At 50.9% G+C, this 20,312-nt stretch overlaps 1 protein-coding gene, 1 long non-coding RNA gene and 1 pseudogene across 3 annotated transcripts in view; all 3 read left to right on the top strand.

Annotated features, from left to right (window-relative positions):
* LOC309849838 overlaps positions 1 to 3,403 on the top strand; it is a 98,451-nt gene extending 95,048 nt beyond the window's left edge. The window contains exons 4-5 of the long non-coding RNA XR_014303931.1: positions 1,074 to 1,172; positions 1,628 to 3,403. This is a non-coding gene — a long non-coding RNA (uncharacterized lncRNA). The remainder of the gene's footprint in view (positions 1 to 1,073; positions 1,173 to 1,627) is intronic.
* A 3,493-nt stretch (positions 3,404 to 6,896) lies between these two features.
* LOC309849515 (U1 small nuclear ribonucleoprotein C pseudogene) lies at positions 6,897 to 7,632 on the top strand (annotated as a pseudogene). The gene has a single exon. The product of its transcript is annotated as a U1 small nuclear ribonucleoprotein C pseudogene (transcript).
* Positions 7,633 to 13,211: 5,579 nt separating this feature from the next.
* The window catches only part of GPR161 (G protein-coupled receptor 161), a 43,908-nt gene continuing 36,807 nt past the window's right edge, over positions 13,212 to 20,312 (top strand). Inside the window, 2 exon segments of the mRNA XM_082702744.1 lie at positions 13,212 to 13,354; positions 14,841 to 14,960. Coding sequence (XP_082558870.1) covers positions 14,945 to 14,960 — 16 coding nt within the window. The 5' untranslated portion in view covers positions 13,212 to 13,354; positions 14,841 to 14,944.

Genomic DNA, 20,312 nt, shown 5'->3' with positions numbered 1-20,312 from the left:
ACTACTACATGCACCTCTTGGGAACATATGCACACATTTCTGCTAGAAGTGGAATTGTGAGTCATAATACGTGTGCATGGTTAGGGTTAGGAGATAATGGTTCATCGTTCTGCAGTGCAGCCGCACCAGCTTTTGCTCCAAGCAGCAGTGCAGGAGAACCAGTTGCTCCGCAGCCTTGTCAGCAGTTGGTTTTTGTCGTGTTTGAATTCACATTTCACGTATTAGGAGTGAAACAGTATTTTTTCATATATATTTTTTCATATATTTTTAAAACATTCTATTTATTTATTTGACAGAGAGACAGAGATCACAAGTAGGCAGAGAGGCAGGCAGAGAGAGAGGGGGAAACAGGCTCCCCACTGAGCAGAGAGCCCAATGCGGGGCTCGATCCCAAGACCCTGAGATCATGACCTGAGCTGAAGTCAGAGGCTTTAACCCACTGAGCCATCCAGGCGCCCTAATTTTTTCATATATTGATAAGCATTTTACACTTTTTTATGAACTGTATTCAACATTCATTTTTTATTTAAGTGTTTGGTATTTTAGGTTCTTTTTTTTTTTTTTTTTAAAGAAAGAGAGTCAGAGAGGGGTAGAGAGAGGGGGACAGAGAATCCCTAGCAGACTCCATGCCCAGCAGGGAATCCAACGCGGGGCTCCGTCTCACAACCCTGACATCACAACCTGAGATGAAATCGAGAGAGTCGGGCATTCGACGGACTGAGCCACGCAGGCTCCCCTTGCTTCCAAATGGTTAACAGCTTTTTGGAAATTAGAGCTTCTAGCCTGAGCTGATGATGACCGGTTTCCACCTTCCCACCATCTCACTGTCCTGCTTTGTCCCTGGAAGGCTGACCCATTCATGTTCTGTCACCCTGACTCTGCTGTGAGCTTCTGGCGGAGTCCGGACAGCAGGAGCCCCTGCAGAACAGCGGCTGGGGAGAGCTGTGCCCTCTCCCTTCCGGCTTCAGCCGTGACTGCTCTTCCCCGCTACCCTCTCTCAGACCCTTCCTGCTCCGATTTCAGCTCGCCGCGGGCTCTGAGAACATCATTTCTTCCCTTTGTCTGTCTTCTAGCGGAGCTGAGGACATCCTGATGCCTGACCCTGGGCGCTTACGTCCCTCGCCGTGGCTCTGTGTGGATGCCTTTCAGTAAAATCTCTTCAGCTGAGCCATGTGGGAGTGAATTCTGATTCTGCATCCTATTTGTCACATCATTCTTGGTGACACAAGTCACACATCGCTTTTCTCAGTTTCCCATTTTTCCTTTGACTTTGTTGTGGTGCTTTTTCATGAAATTATTTTTTTAAAGTGTGCAAATTTATTTTTCCTGTTATTTTTACGTCAGCTATGGGGATCATAATTAATAAAGTTTTTCTTGCTTCCTGGTTTTAAAGGAAGGAATCCTACATTTCTTCTAGAATTTATTTGAGTTTCACTTTTAACATTTTGATCTCTGACCCACTGGAATTTACTCCATAGGCAATCTCTTATGTCACCTTCTGGGCACAGACTTTATTGTTTGGTATATGCTATTTTCTGGGACAACCATAATAATCTCTTTTATTCCAATCCTTCAAAACTGTGAGTCAATGATAACTTTTTGTTTGTTTTTGTTTGTTTGATTTAAGCCACCCAGTTGGGACATTTTATGATGACTCTCAATCCTGTAGCTCTGGAAACTGTATGCTGAAGATTCCCAGACTTCTGTCGAGGACTCACACCTCTTTCCAGCCGTTCACTTCACGTCCTCACTTGGATAACTTGTAGACATCTCTAACCTGACGTGTCCAGACTGAATTTCCGACGTCCATCCCGTAACCCGCATCTCCAGGCTCTGCCTCTCAGCTGACAGCAACTCCAGCCGTCAGCGGCTCACACAATGGCCCTGGAGTCAACCCTGACACTTCTGTTTTTTCATGTACCCCACATCCAACACATATGGAAATCTTATTACATCTGCTTGGAAAATATAGCCCGGGTCCAACCCTTTCTTAGCTCCTGGTAGCACCTGGTCCGAGACACCAGCCTCCCCAGCTCCCTCATTCTACTCTAGTAGACGCTAACGTCCTCCCCAGGGTCTGTGAGATCCACACAAATCCCCCCTTCTCTCTTCCTCTTCCCTGCCTGGCCCGTCTCCTCCTACGCCAGCTTGCTCGCTCTGCTGTAGCTGCCCCGGCCTGCTTGCTCTGCCGTGTAGACGCAAGGCGCACTCCTAACATTAGATTCTGACCGTCCCAAATACCTTTCTCACACACCCTAATGACTAATTTATTCACCTCCTTCAAGGCTTTGCTCACGTGTCAGATTATCAATAAGCTCTACCCTCACCACCCTATTTAATATTAAAAACTACCCTCTGTTCTCCAGATCCTCCTTGTCCTGCTCTGATTTTGCTTAGAATATAAGCTCCTGGGGACAGGCAGGGTCTTCGTCCACTTTGCTCACTGATGTATCCCAAGAGCACATAATATGTGCTCAGTACGTACTTGCTCTGGATGAAAACACACATATCAATGTGTATATTTGAATATGTTTATCAGGTGCTTAAGTACATTTTTATTTTAAAACTATGTTTTTAAAATTAATACAATAATACATACTTACTTTAAAGAATTCAATACAGAAAGTGTATAAAGTAAAAAGTAGAAGTACCTGTTTCCACTAACCCACGTCTGACTGTAACCACTGTTTCTTTTTTTTTTTTTTTTTTAATTTGTCAGAGAGAGGGAGAGAGAGCGAGCACAGGCAGATAAAGAGGCAGGCAGAGGCAGAGGGAGAAGCAGGCTCCCTGCCAAGCAAGGAGCCCGATGTGAGACTCGATCCCAGGGCGCTGGGATCATGACCTGAGCCGAAGGCAGCCGCTTAACCGACTGAGCCACCCAGGCTTCCCAGTAACCACTGTTTCTGATTTGGTGTCTGCTATTCCGGATTTCTTTTAATGCACATGGAGACATGCGTGCGGACACATGTGTTTATAGAGATGGGATCATATTACTTACACATTTTCTGAAGCGTTTTCATTTACTGTATCATGGATAACTTTCCATAGAAGCACAGACAGATCGATTCATGCTTTCTTTGTTCCACATGTTCTGCTACATTGATAGCTAAGATGTTTTTTATGAATAAGTCATTGGTTTGTGGAGATTGCCACAACCTAGAATTTTATGTTAGGGAAACTCTATCAATTTTTTAAAATTTATTTTATTTACATTCAACTCATCAACTTTTTAAGTTTGAGATTTAAGATATTTGGGAAAGAGATTGCCTGGTTTACCTTATCTATAAAGAAAAAAATTGCAAAACAAGTTATTTGAAAATATTACTAAAGAAAAAACAGTTTAACAAAATCGAAACTTTTATATTATCCCTTAATAAAGGTAATACTAGAGAAGGCCTATTTATTTTAAAACTCTCTATTTTCTGAAATCTTGGTGTTTGCAATGATGTGGTTGGCATTAGAGGGTACTATGCTGAGCGAAATAGGTCAATCAGAGAAAGACAATTATCATATAATCTCACTGATACTTTGGAATTTAAAAGAAACAGAACAGAGGGTCATCGGGGAAGAGAAGAAAAAATAAAACAAGACGAAATCAGGGAGGGAGACAAACAATAAGAGACTCTTGATCATAGGAAACAATGTGAGGGTTGCTGGAGGGGAGGGGGCCGGAGGGACGGGGTGACTGGGCGATGGACACTACGGAGGGCACGTGGTGTGATGAGCACTGGGTGTTCTATAAGACTGATGAGTCACTGACCTCTACCTCTGCAACTAATGATACACTCTATGTTAATGAATATATATATGTACATACACACACACACATATTAGAGGCCATTCTTTACCATTGACTAAGTTCATTTGGGATCGGAAGGGCAGCACTCTTTGGGTGACTCCAGGCCTGCCTCCCCTGTCTTTTTTTTTTTTTTTCTTAAGATTTATTTATTTATTTATTTGACAGCATGCGCACGCGTGCGCGCGCGAGAGAGAGAGAGAGAGAGAGAGAGATAGATCACAAGGAGGCAGAGAAGCAGGCAGAGAGAGAAGAGGAAGCAGGCTCCCTGCTGAGCAGAGAGCCCGATGCGGGACTCGATCCCAGGACCCTGAGATCATGACCAGAGCCGAAGGCAGTGGCTTAACCCACTGAGCCACCCAGGCGCCCCTGCCTACCCTGTCTTACTGCACCTGGAGATGGACGTTGCAGAAGCAGGTCCAGCCGAAGCCCAGCTATCTTGCAGAGGTGAGTGGTGGAAAACAGGTCATGTCCTTCCTGTTGAGCAGCTGCCAAACGTAGCCTCTGCTGGGAACATTCTGAGCACCTTTCAATAGCCTGCTTTCGGTTTTGTACAATACTTGGAAATATTCAAATCTACTTCTTGCCAAATATTTCTAACTTTCACTGATTCAGTAGCTTCCATTTGCCCTGACTCTCTACATGTTCATTTTTATTGAGCACTTACATAAGACCTTACTGCATGCCAGGCCCCGTTCTAGTTGTTTTATGATTGCTAACTCATTTGATCCTCCTAGGTACGGTTACAATCTCCACTCCATGTGTGTGTATGTACCTGTAGGAGAGTGTGTCTTTTTTTTTTTTTTAAGATTTTATTTGTTTGTTTATTTGAGAGAGAGTGTGCATGCACAAGTGGGGGAAGGGGCAAAGGGAGAAGCAGGGTCCCCTCTGAGCAAGGAGCCCGATGCGGGGCACCATCCTCAGACCCGGAGATGATGACCCGACGCAAAGGCAGCCACTCCACCAAGAAAGCCAGCCGACGCGCAGGTGAGTGTGTCTTAACTGCTTCGGACGGTTATATATACTGTAGATAGGCTTAAACAACACGTATTTATTCTCCCAGCTCTGGAGGCCGGGAAGTCCAAGATCAGGTGCCAGGAGGTCTCACGTCTGGTGAGGATCTGCTCTCTGGTTTGCAGATGGCTGGTTTTTCTCTATTTTCACATGGTGGAGTTCAAACGCAGAGAGCTGAGCTCATTGTGTCTTTTCTTAAACGGAGCTCACCCCCCAAACAGTCGGTCCGTGGCAGTCTGTGTGCACGCGCGTATCCACACCTTCGCATTTTGGGACACCTACGATGTGTAACATTTCCTCTCGTTGTGTCATTTAATCCTTCAAGGGTCTAGTACAGTTCTGATCCCCAGTTTACAGACGTGGATGTTGAGAGACAGAGAAGTTACCTGAGATGTATCAGTAGGGGTGAGAGAAAGAAAGAACCGAAGTTCTTCGTCTTGACGTAATGAAACGGAGACGTCAGTCAACTGGCAACCGGTCATCCCGAAGACCCAAGGAAAGGACGCAGGTGAAATGGCGAATTGCAGGAGCCGGGATGCGTGTGTCGGTCCGAATGTCTGTCTGCTCCAAGGAGTCCGTCTTTGAGAAAGTCGCCTGATCTAACCAGCAGTTGACACACATAACCCACCATCCTGAAAGCAAAACGTTTTCCATGGAAATTTTCAGATACCTCTATCTCCTATAATTTTGGACTCTTCTTCCTTCTCTTTGGCCATCCTGTGTAGACACACATGCACACACACATGCCCTGTTTCTTCACCCTGAAATGCAACGCAGACGTGAGACGGCTTCGGGACTCAGGGACGGCTTCACCACAGGCAGACATCACCCAGAACGCACCCTCCCTGCGAGCCCCACTTGTGGGGGCATCGCTCCCTCTTCTTCATGTGTGGTCCTCCGTGTGCTGGGGCCATTTTATCGGCCGTATTGTGTCCATGTCTTCTGTAAGAACTCCAGCGGTTTTTGGAAACAAGCACAGGATGAAGGTGGGACGGAAAACCGTTTACACGTGTGATATCACAAAAGAAGGAAGAAGCAAGGGGAGGGCGTGGAGGCTTGTCTCCACATCATGGCTTGCAGCTTGCAGATCAGGGTCCGCCCGGGGGCGTGCTCGGCAGGATGAGGACTTGTGGAATCTACCCAGACCTTGCATACTTGACCGAGAGGTGATTCTCAAGTCTAATGCGCCCTTTTAAAACAAGAGACATTTTGTAACAGCCTTTTAGTATTCTGAAATGTAATTCATAATAACACAATCTGCCTACATACAGAATTTCGAAACTCTTAATATTAATAATAATGGGAAGTGATTTTTTCACTCTTCTATTCACAAATTTCATCACATCCACAGAAAAGCCAAAGGGTTTGTAAGATCTTGCAGAATCGGGTCTCCTGTTTCCTCTCTGAACTCGTATTCTATTTCTCTACCTCTTAAGCACGCTTCTCAAGCCACACTGGTCTCCTCACTCTCTTAAACAGCCGAGATATGTTTCCTCCTCGGGGCCTTTGCATCGCCTTTTCTTTGTGCCTGAAACGCTCTTCTTCAGGTGCCTACCAGGCTGACTCTTTAACTTGAAGCATTTTCTCAACTTTTCCCGGACTATCCTAATCAACTTTTCAAGCCCCATCCCTATTCCTGAACATCATTCCTCCTTCCTGGCTTTATTCCATTTTTTTTTTTTAAAGCACTTTATCACTGTCTAAAATAGAATGTAGTTTGCTTTTTTTATTGTATCTCCCTCACCCAAATGTAAGCTCCGTGATGGCGGGGATTTATGTCTTTCCTATTTACGGTTGTAATTTTCGGGCCAGGAGCTAGCACGTGGTACTTGGAAAACTGTTGAATGAATAAAAACACGATGTTCATTTCAATATGTTAACCCTTCTAGATGACACTGGGAAGGGGTCAGACACGTGAAGTTAGAGAGGATCACTGAATGTGGCATATATAAATGCAGACCAGGTCACTGAACTTGAGCTGGTAAAAGTGATGCGATGAGTAACATTGTCAACAGGGACATGATTTTTCAAACTGATGAACAAATCTTGGTGAGGTTTGAACAAATCAAAACACACTCTTGGGGTGGGAGTGGGCAACGGCCTGCAGAGCAACATGCCTAAGTTCTATTGTGACTACCGCGACACGTACCTCACCCACGACTCTCCATCTGTGAGAAAGACACACTGCAGGAGTAGGAAACGCAAAGAGAATGTGAAAGAAATGGATGCAAGAGCAGGCTCAGAGCCTCATCGCAAAACAACCGCTGCACTTCAACAAGGAAAGGCACCTCCTACTCCACTCTCCGCTCCTCCTCCTGCGGGGGCAACGATCCCACCTCCCCCCAGTCTCCCGGGTCCTCCTCGCCCTGGTATGAGGCCAGCGCCCCACGTGGGGGGCCCTCCCATGATGCCCGTGATGGGCCCTCCTCCTCCTGGGCTGATGCCAGTGGGACCTGCTCCCGGAATGAGGCCACCTATGGGAGGCCACATGCCAGGGATGCCTGGGCCCCCAGTGATGAGACCTCCTGCCCGTCCCATGATGGTGCCCATGCGGCCAGGGGTGACTCGACCAGACAGATAAGGAGAGACAGGAACCTCTTCACATTCCTTTTATATTACTTGTTCTACTTCACCAGGAGATCATGGTGCTGTGACTCTGAGTGTTTTCTCGCAGCAGGACAAGGAAGACTTGCTTGCCCTTCCTATCAAAGAGAGAATAGTTTTTACAGGGGAGTAGTGGGACCAAAAAAAAAAGTAATTTTCATTTGTATTGTGAAATGTGAAAATAAAATTGTCAGCTGTTTCAGTTAAAAAAGCAACAACAGCACACTCTTCAATTTACACAGGAATGGCATTTCTGGATGCATTGGTATATACAAAACTATGCAAACAAAACTAAACAAACCCTTTGTGCTTTGATATAAGTAGTTAGATGCTAGACTCGGAAAATAACAAAGCTTTCTTGTGGGTCTCTCAAAAGTCACGTGGAAGGGAACTATTTTCCTTGTCCTGCACTTTAAGACGTCTGGGTTCTTGGCCTATCCACTAAATGTCTGGAGTGCCCTCTGATCATTGTGACAATCCCAAAGTACCCCCAGAGATTTCCACCGTGTCCTCTTGAGAACCACTGAATTAGATGCCTTCTGTTCCAAATAACAGAATTAAACCCATAGTGGCTTAATAAAATGACGTTTATTGCCTCCTATAACTGATCAGTCCAGGGTACATCAGCTTCAGGGAAGGCTTCTCCAAGGATCAAATGATTGAGCTGAGACTTAAATTCCACAATTTCTCACTCTCTCTGTTCCTTAAGTGTTGGTTCCACCCACCCAACCTTCTCAGCAAAACGTCCTTGAGGCTTCATCCTGACCCAAGAAGCCTATGGCCAATCTCCATTCCCGAACCAAGCATCTGTCTGGAAAAGGTAGGAAACGCTGACAATCAGAGACCACCCCTGGAGCTGGGGAAGAGGTCATCACATGCAAACCTCATGACTGGCTCCCGGGGGAAGCAATGGTTTCCCAAAGGAAGTTGGAGGGCTCACGCCCGCAGAAGAGGGCGTGGGTGTGGAGCAGCACACGGCAGCTCTCCCCTGCTCCTGCCGGGGCAGTCTCTCCAGGAGCAGGGCCTGAAACGGCATTTTATTTTATTTTTAAGATTTTATTTATTTATTTGACAGACAGAGATCACAAGTAGGCAGAGAGGCAGGCAGAGAGAGGAGGAAGCAGGCTCCCCGCTGAGCAGAGAGCCTGATGCGGGACTCGATCCCAGGACCCTGAGATCATGACCTGAGCCGAAGGCAGTGGCTTAACCCACTGAGCCACCCAGGCGCCCTGAAATGGCATTTTAACAAACCCCATAAGGGATTCTTTTTATTTTAAAAGAGCTTTATCGAGACATAATTTACATACCATAAATTTCTTCCATTTGAAATGTACAAGTCACTGGTTTTTAGAATATTCCCAGCCTTGTACAGTCATCACCGTAATCTAATTTTATAACATCCTCACCATCTCTAAAAGGAATCTGTCCGTTAGCAGTCACCTCTCATCCCACCCCCTACCCCCAGCCGGAGGTGATCACTAACCTTCCTGTCCCGGTGAAATGGACTCATACAATAGGCCGCCTTTTCTGTCTGGCGTCTTTCACTTAGTCTCACGTTTTCAAGGTTCACCCATGTTGTAGCGTGTGTCATTCCCTCATTCCTTTTCATGGCTGAATACTAGTCCCCCGTAGGGCTAGACCAACCATCAACCAATGGGCAACTGGGCTGTTTCTGCTTTTCAGCTACCATAAGTAATGTTGCCACGAGTGTTCGTGTATAGATTTTTGTGTGGATGTAGATTTTTATGTCTCTTGCTTTAATACCTACAAGTGGAATTGCTGGGTCATATGGGAACTTTCTGGCTAACATTTTGTGAACTAACAGAGTGTTTTCTAAAGTGGCTGCCTCATTTTACATTCTGCCCGGCAGTGTACAGGGTTCTAACACCTCCGAATCTTCCATAATACCGGTTATCACCTTTTTCATTTTAGCCATTTTTAGTGAGTGTGAAGTGGTGTTTTTTTTTTTTTTTCTGGAGTTATTGTTCTTTTTAAAAAATGTTATTTATTCATTCGACAGAGAGAGAGATCACAAGCAGGGTGAGCAGCAGACAGAGAGAGAGGGAGAAGCAGTCTCCCCACTGAGTACAGAGCCCAATGTGGGGCTTGATCCCAGGACCCTGGGATCATGACCCAAGCTGAAGACAGACACTAAACCAACTGAGCCACCCAGGCACCCCCCATTTCTGTTTTGATGTGATTTCCCTAATGACTAATGATGTCCAGCATGAGCTTGTTGGCTATTTCTATACCTTCTTTGGAGAAATGTGTTTAGGTCCTTTATCCTTTTTAAAGTGGATTTTTTTATTATTGAGATGTAGGAGTTCTTTGCAGATTCTGGATACAAGTTCCATCAGATATATGATTTGCAAATATTTTATCCTATTCTATGAATTGTCTTTCCTTTTCTTTTTTTTTTTTTTTAAACATTTTATTTATTTGACAGACAGAGATCACAAGTAGGCAGAGAGGCAGGCAGAGAGAGAGAGAGAGGAGGAAGCAGGCTCCCCGCAGAGCAAAGAGCCCGACGTGGGACTCGATCCCAGGACCCTGAGATCATGACCTGAGCCGAAGGCAGTGGCTTAACTCACTGAGCCACCCAGGCGCCCTGTCTTTCCTTTTCTTGATGGTGTCCTGGGAGTCACTTAAATTTTAATTCTGACGAAATCCAACACATCAAACCTCTCACTCTCTCTTTTTAAAAGATTTTATTTATTTAGTTGACAGAGAGAGACACAGTGAGATCCCTCAAGCAGGGGGAGTGGGAGAGGAAGAAGCAGGTTTCCCACTGAGCGGGGAGCCCATTGTGGGGCTCGATCTCAGGATCCTGGGATCATGACCTGAGCCCAAGGGAGACCACACTTAACCTTAACGACTGAGCCACCCAGGTGCCCCACATCAACTCTCTCTTTAATCACTCTTGCTTTTGGTTTTGCATCTAAGAAATCTCCAAGGGATTCTTACAGATCCTAAAGTTTGATAACCAGATGCCCCTGAAGACATACTTTATCTATTCTTATTTTTCCATTTCATTTACTTAACAGATTGGGCCTGGTTTCATAGTGGTAAGTAACACAGATAGGTCCCCGCTCCCAAAGAGTTGCGTCTATCCATGGTGGGATACTATAAGCAGACAAATGGAAAAAAATTAGATATATTCTCCATTGATATAAATTTTATACAGAAAAGGGATAGGGAGCTCTGAGAGAGAGCAGAGACTACAGACCCTCTTGTAGGCTGGTCAGGGGAGACTTCTCTGAGGTGGGCATGCTGCAGTTGAGATGCGATTGATGAGTGTGGGAACGGAATTTTACGCCGGATGGACAGCATGCCTCACCATTTTGCTCTGCCTCGTTTTACGTGGACAATCAGACTGGAAAAATGCTTTATTTTATTTAATTTATTTTTTTTAAAGATTTTATTTATTTATTTGACAGAGATCACAAGCAAGCAGAGAGGCAGGAAGAGAGGGGGAAGCAGGCTCTCTGCTGAGCAGCGGGGCTGATCCCAAGACCCTGAGATCATGACCTGAGCTGACGGCAGTGGCTTAACCCACTGAGCCACCCAGGTGCCCCAAGATGCTTTATTTTAAAGATGTCTTACCATATGCAGATTCTTCAACCAGCATTTTGGATTCCCTAGGACAAAGCCTCTCATTATCTTAGTTCAGAAGTCTTTGGGGACCCCAGAAGGGAATGACTGATGAAAGGCACTTGGAAAAGGAGAGTTATTATGTATCTCTCTTCTTTTTGTGAAAAAAATTCTCACACAAAATGCATGCTGCGTTTTTCACACAACTGTCCCCTCTAGAGTGATAGTGAAATAACTGATGATCATTTTTTTTTCTTTTCTCTGCATCCGAGTGACTACTGCTCACAGCTCAATATTAGCTCCAGAAGGGGAAAAAAAATGTTAAGAGAGCAATTGAAAAGATGCATTCGTTGGAGCAGTTCCTATTTTTGAACGCACAGGTAAGTTCTGAGCTTAGGAGCGACAGGAAGAAAACCCTTTGTGATAAATAATATACCTGATAACGAGCAGCAGCAGGAGAAAAAGGGTTCCAGTTGGAGCTCAAGATGAAACGGAGCAGGTGCGCGAAGGGCGTCCCTGCGTCCTGCGTGGACAGGGAGGCGACAGATCCGTCACTGTTCTCTTGTTCTCTCCTGGACGGTCCCCCGCGTGTCCTGGACTTTCCTGAGGACTTAGCGCTCCGCTCTCCGCTCTAGGCCCCGGCGACTGACTCACATGACCTCACCTCATCTTTTTAAACCCAACAGGCAGGTCTGAGTATGTGCGTTTATACAGGAAGGAGCTGCGATTCGGAAACGCTGAATAACTGCCCCAGGGTCAGGAAGACTAGCCGCTGCCCGAGTCAGCGCGCATCAAAACAAAACAAAACACAAAACCCCGGGATTTCAGAATAAAAGTCTAAAATAATCTGGAGAACAAAGTGCTTTAAACTCCTCCAGCTTCGGGCTTTCCAGGGACCTCGACTCCCAGCGGCTCCAGCGTCTGTCTCCAGCGAACAGAGCGTCCGCCCCACGGGAGGATTAAGGCCCCATTAGCTTGTCCCCCATCACCCCGAGTGTCCCCGGAGACCCGCCGGGCGCCGCGCCGCGAGTCGCGGCTCTAACCGGTGCTTCCAGGCCGGGCCACAGGCGGGGACGCGCCCGGCCGGAGCCCCGGGAAAGAGCGAGTCCGGACGCTCGTCCACGCAGCCGGATCGCGGAGGCGTTCGCGGGAGTCCGGGCAGCTGGGTTTGTGCGTCGCGACCCGCCGGTCCCGCGGCCCCGCTCTCCGCCCGCAGCTCGCGGCTTGCCGGGACTTTCCCAACCCGCACTGGGGCCGCGGGGCAGCCGGTGCGGAGCGTGGGGAGGGGAAGGGGCGCCGGGAGGGGGAAGGGGAGGGGGGAGGGGAGCGGGGACGGAGCCCCCGGTCCTGCGGACGGGCCGAGCCGGTCTGCGCGGGGGTCGCGGCTCCGGGCCCCGGTTCCGAGCACCGCGTCTGCGCTCCCGCTCCCGCGGGCGGTGGGTTCGGGGCTCGCGGCCGCTCCCCGCGCGGCTTCCGGGGCGCAGGACCGCGCGCGGCGGCGGCAGAGGGTCGTCGACGTCGCGGGGATGAATAAAGGCGCGGCCGGGGGAGCCCGACGGGGGCGCGCGGCGGAGAGGCAGGGGGCGGCCCGGGCCGCGCGACGGGGTCGGTGAGGCCGGAGGAGGCGGCGAGCGGGGGGGAGGCGGGGAGGGCGAGACAAAGAGCGGCCGGCGGGGCCCGGGGCGGGGGGAGGCGCGCGGGGCGGGGCGGGGCGCGGCGCGGGGGGCTCCCGGGAGCGGGGAGGGGAGGAGCGGGGAGGGGAGGAGCGGGGAGGGGAGGGACGGGGAGGGGCGGCGCGGCCGGGCAGGGGCGGGAGCGCCGCGAAGTTCCCGGGCCTGCGCCCGCCGGGGTCCGCGTGCCGGCGGCGGGAGGGGCGGCGCGGGGCGGCGCGGGGCGGCGCGGGGCGGCCTGAAACCCGAAACCCGCGGCCGGCGGGCGCGGCGGGGGTGCGGAAGCGGCGGCGGCGGCCGAGGCGGGAGGCGGCCGGGCGGGCCCTGAGCGGCGGCGGCGGCGGCGCGGTGAGCGGGGCGGGGGCCGCGGGGCGGGGGCGGGGGCGGCGGGCGGGCCGGGCCGGAGCGGGGCAGAGTGAGTTCCGGGCAGGGCGGGCGCGCGGGGAGGGTCTCGGCGCCCCCCCCGCCCCCCCCCACCCCTCCTGCTCCGCGCCCCGCGGCGGGTACGGGCTGTGCCCCCACCCCTCCTGCTCCGCGGGGCAGCCGGAGCCCTTTGTGGGAGCATCTTGGGGGCGCGTCCCTGCCCCGCGGCCGCGGCTTCCGACAGGCCCCCTCCCCCCGGCCGGACTCTGCAGCGCCGCCCGCAGCCCCTTCTCAGACCCCGGCGGGGAGCACCTCGGTGCGTGCGCGGGGCCCGGTGCGGGGCGTCCCGCTCCTTAAAGGCGGGGCTCACGCTGCGCTCGGGGCGGCGGGGGGCGGCCGGGGACTGGGGGGGTGGGTGCGAGGCGGCCTCGGCCCCCGGCTGGAATCCGTGCGGACCGGGTGAGCCTCGTCGGCCCGGCCGGGCCCGGTCCCGACCCCCCAGCCTGGGTGAGAGGCGCGCCCTGAAGTCGCGGGGCCGACCCTGCGCGCGGGAGGAGGTGCGGTGAGCTCTGGGGGCCTCGTCCAGCCTCCAGGCCAGACCGGAGCCCGCGGCACGTTTTGACGAAGGCCCGTGAGCGGACACCGCCGGTTGGGGAACCGGGACGCCCTGGGGCTCCCGAGGGCTCTGCTTTCCCGCAGCCGCGCGCCGCGCGTCGGCACCGCTTTGGCGCGTGTCCGCGGCGGTGGGTCCGCCCCGGTCCCTTTCCGCCGCGGTTGCGAAGCGCTTCTTTGGAGAGCAGGTCGTGGGGTCGTCCTCGCTGTGGAGTGGGAGGTGGTGTGGCTTCGGAGGGAAGGACCTTCGTGCCTTGATGTGTCCAAGGTGGATAATGGCAACCCGGCAAGGCCACCGGCGCGAGCTGGGGGCTGCGGAGGCCGGGCGTCTCCGCGCCCCTCCCCAGCTGGGCCGCCTCCTCCGTCCCTGGGACCCGGCCCGGGAAATGAGGGGGGACAGCTCCTGCGGGGGGAGTCAGGGGCTCTCCCTTCCGACCCAGCGTACTGCGACCTGGGGCCCGGCGAGGAGTCGCATTTCCCAGGCTCTCCGAGCAGAAAGGGGGGGCGGACCTCAGATCACACAGACAGGGGCTCTTCGTCCCGCTTTCTTTCTTTTCTTTTCTTTTTCCTTTTTTTTTTTTTTAAAGATTTTATTTATTTATTTGAGAGAGAGAAAGTATGAGAAGGGGGAGGGTCAGAGGGAGAAGCAGGCTTCCTGACAAGCAGGGAGCCCGATTGGGGACTCGATCCCGGGACTCCAGGATCATGACCTGAGTCCAAGGCAGTCGCCCAACCAACTGAGCCACCCAGGCGCCCCTCATCCCGCTTTCTTTAACTGGGATTTGTTTCTGTCACTTCTTCCAAAGCGTCCCTCTTTTCTAGTTCCAGTCCCCACGGGTCTTGTTTTGTACCTGTAAGATGTTCATAAGCACTTTTCATGCACACGTTCAGAAACTTCCTTCCCTTCGCCTGTGAAGGGCGGTTACCCTGTTCCAGAGGTGCGGAAACAGACTCAGGAGAGGTAAAGGCTGGGCCCAGGAGCCAGGCTTGAACTCAGGACTCTGCACTTGGCAAAGCTTTTCACACACGCGGGTCCTCAAACACAGGGCTTCTCCCTGCCCCAAAGCTCTACCACCGTGGCAGGAAGATTAGGGACCCGTCAAAAAGAGGCATTTTTGATTGGCATTTTAGACACTAAATCCAAGACCTCAGGAGCTCACACCATCTCCTACCATCTCTTTGCGTTGCAGCCCTGCGTGCTGGGAGTGTCCGACAGCGGAGAACGGCGCGCTCAGAGGCCTGAGCTCTTTGGGTTCTGTGGAAGGCGGCATGGGCTGACCTGGAACTGACCTGCATGACCAGCAAAGGAGGTGCGGTGCTGTGGGGGCGCTGTGCTGCTGCCTGGGACAGTCAGGAAGCCTTCCGGCGGGCGGAGGGCCGGTGTGGGGGAGGGGCGTTTGCAGAGGTGGGGGTGAGCATGCTTCCCTGTAAGGAGACTCGGGTAGGTGCCATGGAGCTCCAGCACCATGTTGTTTGGCCTGAATTTTGGGGGAAAGCTATACATTTTATGGGGGGGAAATCCCATGTTTTTAAAGTTGGCAACTAATACAGAACAGTTTTCAGAATGAGCAGAGCAACCGAATTATGTGTGGAGGCCGGTTGTTGCCCGCAGACTGCCAGCTTGCTGCCTCTGGGCTAGACCTTGGGAAGCACTTGTCCTTCTGAGATGCACTAAAGCGTGACTGGACGGGGGAGTGGCGTCTTCTAGCTGTTTTTCTTTGAGAACAAAAAGCATCAACAAAACGGGAGATTGCTGTGGGTGCTGCCTGGAGCCGGGAGGAAGAGCCGACTTTACTGCTCAGGCCTTCATTCCGCGGCAGGTGCATCGCATCTGACTCCAGCCTTCCACCTGGAAAAGGCCTGCCGCCGGGTGGTACGCGCTCCCTTGGCCAGTTACAGGCCCGGCAGGCCTTCAGGGCAGATCTGTTCAGGAAGGCTGGGAGCCTAAAGGGGGGCGTTTTCTGTGTGAGCTGGGGTGAGACGGGGACACAGCAGACTGGGGTCTGGGTTTGGTTTTTATTCCAGGAGCAGGTGAGGGAGCACTGGGTCAGGAGCACCGTCTGAGGTCAGGCGGCCTGCACCCACCCCCGCCACTCGCAAAATGTGACCTTGGATGAATAATGGAAAGCATGCCTGGAAGGCAGTAGCTTTTTAAGAAAACACGAATTATTGTAAAAGTTTATTTTTTAATAGAGAAAGATGTGGAAAAATAAAATTCCCTCCACTTCTTCCTTCCCTCCCCTCACCCGAGAGGGAACCCCTTTGCGTGTAATATCTTCTAGGCCTTCTGCAGTGCCTAAGGGTAGGCCAGCCAAGTCTGGACATACAGGTGAATGCGGAATACGTGGGTTCTTGGTATGATACTGCACAAGGCGGTAAAAATATTATCTGCATTGCCAGCTTTAGGACCAGCCTTATACTGCAAATGCTTTTAAAAATACATATGTGGGGATCATATATTACTGTGTGCTCTGTGACTTACTTTTTTAACTTAACAATGGGACCTGGGGGGTGCCTGCCTGGCTCAGTTAGTTGAGTGTCTGCCCTCGGCTCGGGTCTTGATCCCAGGGTCCTGGGATCGAGTCCTGCATCGGGCTCCCTGCTCAGTAGGGAGCCTGCTTCTCCCTCGCCCACTGTTGTCATTCTCTCAAGTAAATAAATTTAAAAACAACAACAACAACAAAGAAAACAGAAAAAAACAATGGGACTTGGATGTCTTCCAGTATTAAAAACATAGGGGTGCCTGACTGGCTCAGTTGGTGGAGCATGTGACTCTTGATTTTGGGATCATGAGTTCAAGCCCCATGTTAGGGTTAGAGATTACTTACAAACAAACAAACAAACAAACACAGAGAGGCGCCTGGGTAGCATTTCGGGCTCAGGTCCCAGCCTCAGGTCCTGGGATCGAGCCCCTTGTCAGGCTCCCTGCTCAGCGGGAAGTCAGCCTCTCTTCTCCCTCTGCCGACCCTCCCCATTGCTCCCTCTCTTTTTCTCTCTCAAATAAATAAGTGAAATCCTTAAAAGAAAAAAAGAACTTAGATATGCTTCATTCTTTTTAATGGCTACATAGTATTTCATGGTGGAGATTCACCATGATTCATTTGCACAATCCCCTGTTTACAGGCGCCTCGACTGATTCCAGCTTCCTCCCTTGTAATAACACTGTAGTCAAACATGTCCCTGTGCACGTGGGAGCATTTCTGCATAAAACGTGCTCCTACCAGTAAAGCTGGTGAGCCAAAGGGTATGTCATTTAAAATGTTTATTTAAGCATAATTCCCTTTGTTTATTGGGATCTGGAGATTGTGCAGAAGAAGATTTAATTTATTGACTTAGTTGGTTTACTTGATTGGGGATTGGTATATATGGTATATGTGATATATATATATATATATATATATATATATATATATATATACATATATATGCATATACGAAGCACAACATTCACAGGCTGTGAAAGTCAACAGCTCCCTCCTACCTCAGCCCTCCATTTCCTTTTTTGGATGCAACTAATTTTTCCAGTTTTTGTGTATTCATCTAGAGAAAGCCTGTGCATCTGTAGGTAAATGTGTTTTCTGGTTTTTTTCTCTCTAAATATGGTAGCATACCATTCTGCTACCCTGGTCTGCTTACGGAGTTTTAAAAAATGAACGTACGTCTTAGAGACCATTCCCTATCAGAGTTCTGTGCATTTTAGGGTCTCTCAAGTTAATGCTTAAAAAAAAAAGTTTAATCAATTTACACTCTTTCAGATTGCCCCATGAAATCCTTTTCTGTCAAATTGTTTGTGATATCATCAGTTATTGAGGCTCTTTCTAAATTCTGGACTTTAATTCTTTTCTTATTAATAAGTCAAGTATCTTGCCTTTTTGTTTTCTTCCCCAGCTTTGCTCACTGTGATGTGCAGAAGTGATGACTTTTTACGAGGCTGAATCTGTGTCACTTTTCTGTGGACCTCAAGTTTTCTGTCCTGCTTAGGAAGCCCTCTCCTGTCTCAGGATTAACTTATATTTCTTACATTTTCTCTTTTCTCTCCATTCTTTCTTTGCTTTTTTTTGTTTTTTTTCACTTAAAGATATTTTACATTATTGGGGCACCTGGGTGGCTCAGTGGGTTAAGCATCTGCCTTCAGCTCAGATCATGATCCCAGGGTCCTGGGATAGAGCCCCACATTGGGCTCCCTGCTCAGCAGAGAACCTGCTAACCCCTTCTCCCTCTGCCTGCCGCTCTGCCTACTTGTGGTCTCTCTCCGTCTGTCAGATAAATAAATAAAATCTTTAAAAAATTCTTTACTGTTTCTTTCCTTCTGTCTTCTTTCAGGTTCCCTCCTCTCGGACAAGGGGAAAGTCAGGGTTTGAATTTATCCATTAGTCTCATTAGCCAATGTGGGATCTCTATTTTCCTTCATTTTTAGAGGGATTTCTTTCTTTTTTTAAGATTTTATTTATTTATTTGGCAGACAGCGATCACAAGTAGGCAGAGAGGCAGGCAGAGAGAGAGGGAGAAGCAGGCTCCCCGCTGAGCAGAGAGCCCGATGCGGGGCTCGATCCCAGGACCCTGGGATCATGACCTGAGCTGAAGGCAGAGGCTTTAACCCACTGAGCCACCCAGGCACCTCGAGAATCGGCATTCTTGGTAGACACATTGCTGTGCCAGGTTGTGGAGCTGGAGCACAGCCCTCAGTGTCCGGAGAGCCCCCGGGGAGGGGTTATAAGTGAGCACACGGTGGGGGTGGCTGGGCCTGGCAGAGTGTGACCAGGCTGGTTAGGAGTCCACTAGTCCAGCTGCTCTGGGGAGAGCTGGGGGAGACCAAAGGGAGAAGATGAGGTAAGAGTAGCCATCGAGAGAAAGACAGGGAGGCTCCCAGCTAGGGTCATGGCAGTGGCCGGTGACCGTGAAGTTCTTAGGGGTGCACTCGATGTCTGTGATAAGGAACGGAACCAACGAACAGTGACTGCTTTTCACCTACAGCATCTCATTGAAACAAGCAAGTCCACTTGACAACCCAAGGCTCAGATATGTTCATTCATCTCCCCAAGGTCACACACTCTGAAGAAGGCAGTCGGGGACCTTGACCCCATCAGGATTACCTGGCAGGAGGGCTCTCTGGTGTCCCGGGTTTCTGCCTGGAGGGATTAGGGTGGGTGGTAGTGTTTTTCGAGGGTGGTGAGAACATGAAGGCCAGCGCATTGAGATGGGAGCAGAGTTGCTGGTGACTGCGGGTTCTGGCTGAGTGGCCTGGGTGTGACAGATGGGTGGAAACGGCTCCTGGGGGGCGGGTGTGACTCTGGAGCTCCGAGGGCTTGTCCGGGACCTGGCGAGAGTTGGGAGTCACCGCTGTGCGGGTGGGTCCAGACAGCACGCAGACGGGCTCGAGGTATCAGGTGGGACCCCCTTTTACAAGGGCTAGAAAATCTGGTTCCCTTTGGCTGAAGCAGAAAGGAACGTGGCCGGCTCACATCCCTAGAGAGCTCAGGAGTGGGTCTGGCTTTGGGCATGGGGTCCAGGCTCAAGCAATTTTGTCCGACTCGTTTTCTTACTTGCTCTTGTCTCAGGCTCTCCCCTCCAGCTGACTGGGGCGGGCGCTGCAAGTTCCAATCCGGGGGCGGGGGGCAGCGGTCTCTGCCCCCAGCTAACCCTGCAACAGGCCCTCACGTCTCATAAACGGAGTGGGTCAGAGGGAGTTGCCATGGGCTGGGCGGCGAGGCCGGAATCTCGTGTCCTATCCGTGGAGGTGCATGGACTCCAGGTCTGAAAAGGGTGACTCCAGAGGAAACCTGGGGACGGCTGCCAGAGCAAAGGGGTGTAGAGGAGCGTGACCGTTAGTTCCCTCTGCAGATGGGACAGGAAGTTGCATGGCAGGGCCCTTGGGAAGCAGCATCACTGACAGCAGGAGAGCAAGCAGTGTCGGAGAGCGAGCGGCAGCAGGGAGCTGAGGGGAGACGGGGTTTCAGAAGAGCGGGAGTCGGTCCAGGGCGCCAGGTGCCGCGGGAGCGCAAGGAAGGGTATGCTGGATTCCGTGCGGAGGCCGTCCTCGTGTTGATCTCGCACTTGACCTGACTGCCTTCTAGAGGCTCACCTTCCGAGGCAGTCAGGACGTTTGGGCTCTACCAGGAGTTACGTGCGTGGCTGAGTAGCTTGCTCAGCTCTCTGGGCTTCGGTTTCATCGTGTGTGAGAGAACACGGCTGGACTGAGTGGCTCCTGTGGCCTCAAGTGCCCTGCAGTGTTGGAGATTAATGAATCTGATCACTTCACACCACCTCCTTAGCACAACCCTGGTCCAAGCCTTCACCTGTCACTGAGCTAGAGCAGCGACCTGGTGTTCCTGCATCTCTGCTCCCCCTCTGTCCGTGCTTGACCCAGCAGCAGAGTGACCCTTTGAAAACCTGTCAGCTGCATTGCTCCAGGGACCTCTGTCAGATGTGAGCTCTTATCCATAGCCGTCACCATAATCCTGGTGGCCTCTGTCGTGTCATCTGCCTCGGACTCTAGGTGGTCAGCTGTTCTCCTTTCTTCCACATTTCCCTAGTGTACTCACCATTCTGCCGCAGGGCCTTTGCACAGGCTCTTCCTGTGGCCTGAAATTCCTTTGCGTCTTTTTCTGCTCTAATCACATGTCACCAGGGTGAGACCTGCCTGCCCACTCCCACCACCGGCC

Source organism: Mustela nivalis, assembly GCF_964662115.1.
Source record: "Mustela nivalis genome assembly, chromosome: 16".
NCBI classification, from domain to species: Eukaryota; Metazoa; Chordata; class Mammalia; order Carnivora; family Mustelidae; genus Mustela; species Mustela nivalis.
This window is presented reverse-complemented; position numbering and strand designations above follow the sequence as displayed.